The sequence below is a fragment of the Chiloscyllium plagiosum genome, unplaced genomic scaffold (genome assembly GCF_004010195.1).
Source record: "Chiloscyllium plagiosum isolate BGI_BamShark_2017 unplaced genomic scaffold, ASM401019v2 scaf_4058, whole genome shotgun sequence".
Taxonomy (NCBI): Eukaryota; Metazoa; Chordata; class Chondrichthyes; order Orectolobiformes; family Hemiscylliidae; genus Chiloscyllium; species Chiloscyllium plagiosum.
Window position 1 is genome coordinate 1,074 of NW_025214576.1, and position 10,235 is coordinate 11,308.

The following is a 10,235-nucleotide window of genomic DNA, read 5'->3' on the forward strand; positions in this document are numbered from 1 at the left end:
TAGGGCCAATCAAAGACAGAAGTGGGAAATTTTGTGTAGACCCTGTGGAGGTCGGAGAGGTGCTAAGTAAACATTTCTCATTGGTTTTCACTCAGGAAAAGGAGAATATTGTAGAGGAGAAGAATGAGATACGAGATATTAGACTACAAAAGATCGAGGTTAGTTACGAAGAGGTGTTATCAATTCTAGGAGTGAAAGTAGACAAGTCCCCTGGGCCTGATGGGATTTATCGGAGGATTCTCTGGGAAGCTAGGGAGGAGAATAGCAGAGCCTTTGGCTGTGATCTTTGAGTCGTCATTGTCTACAGGTTTAGTACCAGAGGACTGGAGGATTACAAATGTGCCATTGTTCAAGAAGGGCAGCAGAGATGACCCAGGTAATTATAGATTAGTGAGCCTTACTTCTGTTTTAGGAAAGGTTTTGAAAGGATTCGAAGAGATAAGATTTATAATCATCGAGCAAGCAACAATTTGATTTCAGATAGTCAACATGGTTTCATCAAGGGCAGGTCGTGTCTCACAATCCTCATTGAGTTTTTTGAGAAGATGACCAAGCATGTAGGTGAGGGTAGGGCAGTTGACGTGAAATACATGGACTTCAGTAAAGCCTTTGATAAGGTTCCACATGGTAGGCTGTTGGAGAAAATGCAGGGGCATGGGATTGAGGGGAATTTAGCAGTTTGGATTAGAAACTGGCTTTCTGAACGAAGGCAGCGAGTGGTAATTGATGGAAAATATTCAGCCACAAGGATCTAATTTGGGACTACTGCTGTTTGTCATTTTTATAAATGCCTTAGACGCTGGCATAGCTGGATGAATTAGTAAATTTGCAGATGACACTAAAGTCAGTGGAGCAGTGGACAGTGTGAAAGAATGTTACAGGTTGCGGGGGACTTGGAAAAAACTGCAGAATTGGGCTGAGATATGGCAAATGGAATTCAATGCAGCTAAATGTGAGGTGATTCACTTTGGGAAGAATAACAGGAAGGCAGAGTACTGGGTCAATGGAAAGATTCTTGGTAGTGTGGATGTGCAGAGGGATTTTGGAGTCCATGTACACAGATCCCTGAAAGTTGCCACCCAGGTTGATAGTGCTGTTCAGAAGGCAAACAGTGTGTTAGGTTTCATTGGTAGAGGGATTGAGTTCCGGAGCCACAATATCATGCTGCAACTGTACAAAACGCTAGTGCGGCTGCATTTGGAATATTGAGTACAGTTCTGGTCGCCATAATTCGGGAAGGATGTGGAAGCATTGGAAAAGATGCAGAGGAGATTTACGCGGATGTTGCCTGGTCTGGGGGGAAGGTCTTATGAGGAACAGCTGAGAGACTTAAGTCTGTTCTCATTGGAAAGAAGGCGGCTAAGAGGGGATTTGATAGAGACATACAAGATGATCAGAGGATTGGATAGGGTAGACAGTGAATGTCCATTTCCAAGGATGACAATGTCAGCTTGTACGAGAGGGCATAACTACAAATTGAAGGGTGATAGATTTAAGACAGATGTCAAAGGCAGGTTCTTTACTCAGAGAGTGGTAGGGACGTGGAATGCCCTACCTGCTAACGTAGTTAACTCAGCCACATTAGGGAGATTTAAACAATCCTTGGTTAAGCACAGGGATGATGATGGGATAGTGTAGGGGGACGAGCTGAGAATAGTTCACAGGTCGGTGGAACATTGAGGGCCAAAGGTCCTGTTCTAGGCTGTATTGTTCCATGTTCCATGTATACAAAACTCTAAGTATGATCTTTGCAAGTCACTTTTGGAATATTGAGTGAAATTCTGGTCTCCCTCCTATCGGAAGGATATTGTGAAACTTGAAAGGATTCAGAAAAGATTTCCAAGGATGTTGCCAGGACTGGAGGGTTTGAGCTACAAGGAGAGACTAAATAGGTTGGGGCTGTTTTCTCTGCAGCGTCAGAGGCTGAGGAGTGAATTATTGAGGTTTACAAAATCATGAGGGGCATGGGTAGGGTAAATAGACAAGGTATTTTTCTTGGGTGGGGGAGTCCAGAACTAGAGGGCATAGGTTTAGAATGAGAAGGGAAAGATTTAAAAGGAACCCAAGGAGCAACTTTTTTCATGCAGAGGGTGGTGCATGTATGGAAAGAGCTTCCACAGGAAGTGGTGGACGCTAGTACAATTACAACATTTAAAAGGCATCCGGATGGTTATATGAATAGGAAGGGTTTAGAGGGACATTGGCTAAGTGCTGGCAAATGGGACTAGGTTAGGTTAGGATAACAGGGCAGCACGGACAAGTTAGACTGACGAGTCTGTTTCCGTGCTGTACATCTGTATGACACTAAATGGCAACCAGATTAATGCAGGATATTTGGTTAGCATGGACAAGCTAGACTGAAGGGTCTGTTTCTGTGCTGTACATCTCTATGACTGAAGGGTCTGTTTCTGTGCTGTACATCTCTATGACGCTAAATGACAACTTGACTAATGCAGTATATTTGGTCGGCATGGGACGAACTGGACTGAAGGGTCTGTTTCTGTGCTGTACATCTCTACGACTCAAGACGGAACTAGATTAATTTAGAGTATCAGGTCAACATGGACGAGGTGGACCAAAGGGTCGGTTTCCGTGCTATACATCTCTATGCACAACCACCTGAAGGAGCAGCACTCCGAAAACACGTGCTTCAAAATAAACCTGTTGGACTATAACCCGGCGTTTGTGTGACTTTCAACTTTGCACATCCCAGTCCAACAACAGCATCTCCAAATCATGGCCACATCTGGATGACCCTCGATGGGCTGAATGGCACCTTGGTGGCTGGCGTCACGTGACTTTCAGCCCGCAGCTCGCCGTCTGACGTCAGAGCACGAAAGGCAGCCCCGCATTGGCCGATGCTATGGCACGTGACCAGCCTCCGCCGCTGCCGCCAGGGGCCATGTTGTCCGCTGCGCGCCGCTGAGGCGACCCCGAAACAACACACATAAATACATCACTATCTCTCCATTCCTCGGCGCCATGGATTCCTGGGTGCGCTTCACGGCGCAGAGCCAGGGCAGGGAGCGTATCTTCAGGTAACCTCTCGATTCGACACTCGGCCGCAGCCGAGGGTTTTGCGCATCCAAGCCTGATGGCGGCCGCGAGCGCACGCAATGGTTGGCGTTTTTGCCGACTTCCGGCTGAGCACCCCGCTCCCTATTGGGCCTGGCGCTGTCGCTCAAACGTGCCGACCACGCCCCCTTTCCCCAGATCCGATCGAGTTTGGGTGAGAGCGCGCGGGGACACTACAACAACAACAACAACAACTTGCCCACTTGCAGCCCTGGCCACAAGACTCCCAGCAGAACGCAGAACTGCGGGTGCTGAAGGCCTGGGGCAGCAAACAGAGCTGGCTGGAGAAACTCAGCAGTGTCATGGAGCCAAAAGTTTTGGAGTCTGAAGAGATCAGTCCTGAAGGGAGCCATCAGTCCTGAAGGGAGCCATCAGTCCTGAAGGGAGCCATCAGTCCTGAAGGGAGCCATCAGAAGGAGCAAGAGGAGTTGGCCATGGGACCGTAAGGAGAAAGTGAGATCTGCAGATGCTGGAGAAGTCAGAGTCAAAGAGCGTGGTGCTGGAAAGGCCCAGCAAGTCATGCCAAATCCGAGGGGCAGGAGAGTTGACATTTCGGGCTTAAACTCTTCATCAGGACCGTCGACTCTTCTGCTCCTCAGAGGCTGCCTGACCTGCTGCGCTTTTCCAGCCCAACACTTTTTAAACTCAACATAAGATCGGAAGGCATCGGAGCATAAATTAGGGCATCGAGTCTGCTCCGCCATTTGATCGTGGATGATAGGTTTCTCACCCATATTTTCCTGCTTTCTCAGTGTAACCTTTGAACTTACCTATCTGTGTTTCAAATGACTTCAATGGCAACGAATTCCACAAATTCACCACTCTCTGGCTAAAGAAGTTTCTCCTTACCTCCATTCTCCTTCCCTTTAATCTAAGGCTGTACCTTCGGGTCCTCGTCTCTCCTGCCAATGGAAACATCTTCCCAACGTACACAGGGACTAGTTTGTGTGCGGAATGAACTGCCAGATGAAGTGGTGCATGTGGTTATAGTTACAATGTTTAAAAGACATTTTGATAAGTACATGTATCAGAAATGTTTGGAGGAATATGGGCCAAGTGCGACTAGTTTAGTTTGGGGTTATGGTCAGCATGGACTGGTTGGACCGCAGGGTCTGTTTATTCGAGAGCCTAAATTTCTAGTTGTTTAGAAGTTGGCTTCTAGTAGCCACTGTGTTTCCCCACGCAAATATTTCTCTCTCGGGACTGCAGAGGAGGCTCAGTGCAAGCTGGAGGTATAACACTTTCTGTTCCACTTGGGAACCCAGTAGACTTCAGGACACTATCAAGCTCAACAGCTTTAGGGCCTGAGCATCTCCTTCCATGTCCTTTACCCACTACCCACAGCCTAGGCACTGTCTGGACAGGAGTTGATTCGAGCACAGCCAACCCAATTATGCCAACTCATTGTCCTTGTTATCCGCTTTTCTCCTTCCCTGACTTACTATCAACCTATGTCTACCTAACTTTCTTTCTTTCTGGCTCCGTATGTACTCATTGACCCAGCTCTCTCAGAAATTCCTCCTCATCTCAGTCTTAAATTGCCTCCCTTTTATTCTGAGAACATGCCCTCTGCTCCGAGAGTGTTCCATGAGAGATTCTCATTTTCGCAGCATTTATCCTGTCATGCCCATAAGAATTGTATAGGTTTCAATGAGATCACCTCTCTTCTGGCTGTACAAGATATTGGTTGGGCCACTTTTAGAATACTACATTCAATTCTGGTGTCCCTGATATAGGAATGATGTGCTGAAACTTGAAACGGTACAGAAAAAATTTACAAGCATGTTGCCAGGGTTGGAGAGTTTGAACTATAGGGAGAGGTTGAATAGGCTGGAGCTATTTTCCCTTAGTACTGGAGGCTAAGGGGTGACCTTATAGTGGGTTTATAAGATCGTGAGGAGCATGAATATGATGCAAAGCCAAGGGTATGGGAGTCTAAAACTACAGGGCATAGGTTTAAGATTAGAGTGAAAAGATTTAAAAGGGATCTAAGGGGCAACTTTTTCACACAGAGGGTGGTGCGTGGATGGAATGAGCTGCCTGCGGAGGTGGTGGAGGCTGGTACAATTACAACATTTAAAAAGCATGTGGATGGGTACATGAATAGGAAGGGTTTGAAGGGAGTTGGGCCAAATGCTGGCAAATGGAACTAGATAATTTAGTGGCATGGATGAGTTGGGCCAAAGGGTCTGTTTCTGTGCTATACCACTCAATGATTGTAAACTCCAGTAGGGAGAGACCCAACCTGTTTAGCCTTTGCCCCTGAGACAATCCCTCCATACCAGGGCAGCATGCGTTTCACTGTACTCTAATTCTAATTCTAAATTCCTGGTTAACCTTCTGTGAACTTTCTCCAGTAAATAATATTTTTACTGAAACAAAACACTAATGCGTTTCCCACTTGCATTTGTAAAAAATGTTTTGTTCTTTAACAAACAGGCATTGAAATAGTTTGCAGTAAGACTGGGGCACTGTCCCCATTTTGTACATCTCCCCTTTAACATTTGAAGAAGATTTCCCACTACCAGTTTTTAATTTTCTTACATTCTTTCCTAGGTTTTAGATGAGCAGTCATTAAAGTAATTTGCAGTTTATACCTATACACTCTGGAGACGATCTAAGGACAAGATGCTGAAAGGGATTGACAAAGTAGATGTAGAGAGGATGTTTCCTCATCCACAATCTAGAAGGAGCGGTCATAGTTTTAGGATAAGGGGCAGCAGATTTGAAGCAGAGATGATTAGAAATTGTGTGGAATTCACAGCCCCATAGTGTGGTGGATGCTGGGGCACTGAATTAATTCAAGGTGACAGACCGATTTTTTTTTTTTAATTGAAGGCTGAAGGGCAATGGAGAGCGAGTGAGAAAGTGGAGTTGAGGCCGAGATGAGATAAGCATGATCACATCAAATGGCAAAGCAGGCTGGAGGGGTTGAATGGCCTCCTCCTGTCCCTAGTTCTTGGGTTTTGGATCAACAGACTGGACCCTGCTGTCATTTAGTATCACTGTCACTGATGGCTTGTAAACATTCCTGATGAAGGGCTTATGCCCAGAATGTCGACTCTCCTGTTCCTCGGATGTTGCCTGACCTGCTGTGCTTTTCCAGAGACACGCTTTTCGATTCTGATCTCCAGCATCTTCAGTCCTCACTTTCTCCTTGTAATCCAGAAACTCAGGCTAATGCTTTGGGGACATCGGTTTCAACCCCACTATGGCAGATAGAATGGCAAGACTAGAGAAGACCATGAAAGCACTGCCCACTGTTACATATAGCCATCTTGTTCAGTATGCCACATGGTCAGTGGTTAGGACTGCTACCTCACAGCGGCAGGGACCCGGATTCAATTCCACCATCAGGTGACTGTATGTATGGAGTTTGTACATTTCCCCCAGCATCTGTGTGGGTTTCCAATTTTCTCCCACAGTCCATAGATGTACAGCTTAGGGTGGATTGGCTATGCTAAATTGCCCATAGTGGCCAGGGATTTGCTGGTTAGAGTGGCTTGGCCATGCTAAATTGCCCATAGTGCCCAGGGATTTGCTGGTTAGAGTGGCTTGGCCATGCTAAATTGCCCATAGTGCCCAGGGATTTGCCGGTTAGAGTGGCTTGGCCATGCTAAATTGCCCATAGTGCCCAGGGATTTGAAGGCTAACTGAATTAGCTATGGGAAATGCAGGGATGGGTAGGGAATGGGTCTAGGTGGCATGTTCTTCATAGAGTCGCTGTCCCCTCAATGGGCCGAGTGGCCTGCTTCCACACTGCCGGGATTCTATTAATGTCCTTTAGGGAAGGGAAATCTGCTGCCCTTACCTGGTCTGACCTCCATGTAACTCCAAGCCCACAGCCAAGTGGTTGAATCTTAATTGTCCTTTGGCTAACAAATACTGGTGTAGACGGTAAACCATAAATGAACAAAAATAACCAGGAAACTCAAAACCAAACAAGGCACTCTCTCCACCTTTGGCCAAAATTAAATGCAGTCAAGAAGGATTACACCCAAAACATTGACTCCTCCACCTCCCGATGCTGCTTGGCGCGCTGTGTTCTTCCAGCCTCCTGTTTGTCTACTTTTGGATTCCAGCATCTGCCGTTTGTTTCATCTCTAACCGCAGTTATATGTTCAGCTGTCTCGAGTGGGACTCGATGGCCAGGGTCTGGGGTGGGGTGGGACGAAGAGCGGGGGGACGTTGCTGGAGGGTGTTGTGGAGAGCAGGGTGAGAACGTGACCCACTTTCGTTGTCTGTCTTTCAGAGCTGCTCAGTATGCCTCCGCTTTAATTGCTTACTCGCTGCAGAGAAGTGGAGCGAGCCCAGAGCTGGTCATCCACATCAAACAGTTGGAGGCGCATTTGAGTTTGGGCCGCAAGTGTGAGTACACCAATCAGAACATAACACCTTGCCACATCTCTCTCTTTAATCATCTCAGTTTGGGTATGTGTGTCAACACTGGGGAATGTTACTCCTAGTCTGCTGATTCCAATGGGACCATGTTGTAGCCGTGACAGGCATTGTTTACAGAGAAAAACTCCCTCGAGATTGTCACCATTAAACTCTGGAACAATGGCTCAGTGGTTAGCACTGTTGTCTCACGGTGCCAGGGACCCGGGTTCGATTCCACCCTCAGGCAATAGTCTGTGGGGAGTTTGCACATTCTCCTCGTGTCTGTGTGGGTTTCCTCCGGGTGCTCCGGTTTCCTCCAACAGTCAAAAGATGTGCAGGTTAGGGTGGATTGGCCATGCTAACTTGTCCCATAGTGCCCAGGGATGTGCAGGTTAGGGTGGATTGGCCATGCTAACTTGTCCCTTAGTGCCCAGGGATGTGCAGGTTAGATGGGTCAGCCATGGGAAATGTAGGGTTACAGGGATAGAGAAGGAGGGTGAGTCCAGGTGGGATGCTGTTTAAGGGTCGATATGGGAAAATGGCCTGATTCCGCATTGTAGGTATGAAACTCACAGCACAGAGTAAAGCTCCATAAACTCTTAAAGTAAAGCTTTCTTGACTCCTTTAAAAGCAAAGTAAAGCTTCTTCAATACTGTCACCTCAAACACTCCCAGGACCGGCACAGCATGGGGTTAGATACAGAGTGAAGCTTCCTCTACTCTTAAAGTTAAAACTCACTCTGTTAAAGTGAAAGTAAAGCATCCTCATAACTGTCCCCATCAAACATTATCAAGATAGGTACAGCACAGGGTTAAATTCAGAATAAAGTTTGCTCTACTCTTTTAAATTGAAGGTAAAACACTCTCGGCTCTGTCCCTATCAGCACTCCTAAGACAGGACCAGCAGAGAGGGTTAGATACAGTGTAAAACTCATTCGAGACCGGTCCCATCAAACACTGCCAGGATAGATACAGCACAAGCTTAGATGCACAGTTCTACTCTATTAAACTGAAAGTAAAGTTCTATCTACTCTTTTAAACAGAAAATAGAGCTATCGTCATTCTGTCCCCATCAAACATTCCCAGGTCATGTTTAACACAGGGTTAGGTACAGAGTAATGCTTCCTCAAAACTGTCCCCATCAAAATTCCTAGAGCAAGTAAAGCATGGAGTTAAACACAAAGTACAGATCGGTTGAAACAGTTTTATCTCTGAGTCAATCCCCATTCCAGGGTCTTGAGCCCACAATTCAGCCCAACATTGCCAGTGCCAGGACTGAGGGAGCACGGCACTGTCGGAAGGTCACCGCTGAGGGAGCATGGCACTCTCGGAGGGTCAGCGCTGAGGGAGCGGGCACTCTCGGAGGGTCAGCACTGAGGGAGCGGACACTGTTGGAGGGTCAGCGCTGTGGGAGCGGGCACTGTTGGAGGGTCAGCGCTGAGGGAGCACGGCACTGTCGGAAGGTCAGCGCTGAGGGAGTGGGCACTGTCGGAAGGTCAGCGCTGTGGGAGCGGGCACTCTCGGAGGGTCAGCACTCAGGGAGCGGGCACTGTTGGAGGGTCAGCGCTGAGGGAGCACGGCACTGTCAGAAGGTCAGCGCTGTGGGAGCGGGCACTGTCGGAGGGTCAGCTCTGAGGGAGCGGGCACTGTCGGGTCAGCGCTGTGGGAGCGGGCACTGTCGGAGGGTCAGCTCTGAGGGAGCGGGCACTGTCGGAGGGTCAGCACTGAGGGAGCACTGCACTGTCGGAGGGTCAACGCTGAGGGAGCGTGGCACTGTCGGAGGGTCAGCACTGAGGGAGCACTGCACTGTTGGAGGGTCAGCGCTGAGGGAGCGTGGCACTGTTGGAGGGTCAGCACTGAGGGAGCGTGGCACTGTCGGAGGGTCAGCGCTGTGGGAGCAGGCACTGTCGGAGGGTCAGCACTGAGGGAGCACGGCACTGTCGGAGGGTCAGCGCTGAGGGAGCACTGCACTGTCGGAGGGTCAGCGCTGAGGGAGCACGGCACTGTCGGAAGGTCAGCGCTGAGGGAGCGGGCACTGTCGGAGGGTCAGCGCTGAGGGACCATGGCACTGTCAGAAGGTCAGCGCTGTGGGAGCGGGCACTGTCGGAGGGTCAGCTCTGAGGGAGCGGGCACTGTTGGAGGGTCAGCGCTGAGGGAGCACGGCACTGTCGGAAGGTCAGCGCTGTGGGAGCAGGCACTGTCGGAGGGTCAGCACTGAGGGAGCACGGCACTGTCGGAGGGTCAGCGCTGAGGGAGCACTGCACTGTCAGAGGGTCAGCACTGAGGGAGCACCGCACTGTCAGGGTCAACGCTGAGGGAGCGTGGCACTGTTGGAGGGTCAGCGCTGAGGGAGCACGGCACTGTCGGAGGGTCAGCCCTGAGGGAGCACGGCACTGTCGGAAGGTCAGCGCTGTGGGAGCGGGCACTGTCGGAGGGTCAGCGCTGAGGGAGCGGGCACTGTCGGAGGGTCAGTGCTGAGGGAGCGTGGCACTGCTGGTGGGTCAGCGCTAAGGGAGCACGGCACTGTTGGAGGGTCAGCGCTGAGGGAGCACGGCACTGTCGGAAGGTCAGCGCTGTTGGAGCGGGCACTGTCGGAGGGTCAGCGCTGAGGGAGTGGGCACTGTCGGAGGGTCAGTGCTGAGGGAGCGTGGCACTGTCGGAGGGTCAACGCTGAGGGAGCGTGGCACTGTCGGAGGGTCAGCACTGAGGGAGCGTGGCACTGTCGGAGGGTCAGCGCTGAGGGAGCGTGGCACTGTCGGAGGGTCAGCGCTGAGGGAGCAT

The 10,235-nt window shown here is 49.6% G+C and overlaps 1 protein-coding gene across 1 annotated transcript; it reads left to right on the forward strand.

Annotated features, from left to right (window-relative positions):
* Window positions 1–2,880: 2,880 nt before the first annotated feature.
* LOC122547941 (peroxisomal membrane protein 11B-like) lies at window positions 2,881–7,556 on the forward strand. Its single transcript, XM_043686501.1, has 2 exons — window positions 2,881–3,038; window positions 7,328–7,556. Exons 1-2 carry the CDS (start codon window positions 2,983–2,985, stop codon window positions 7,539–7,541), a joined length of 270 nt encoding a protein of 89 aa, XP_043542436.1. The 5' UTR covers window positions 2,881–2,982; the 3' UTR covers window positions 7,542–7,556.
* The last annotated feature ends 2,679 nt before the right edge of the window (window positions 7,557–10,235 follow it).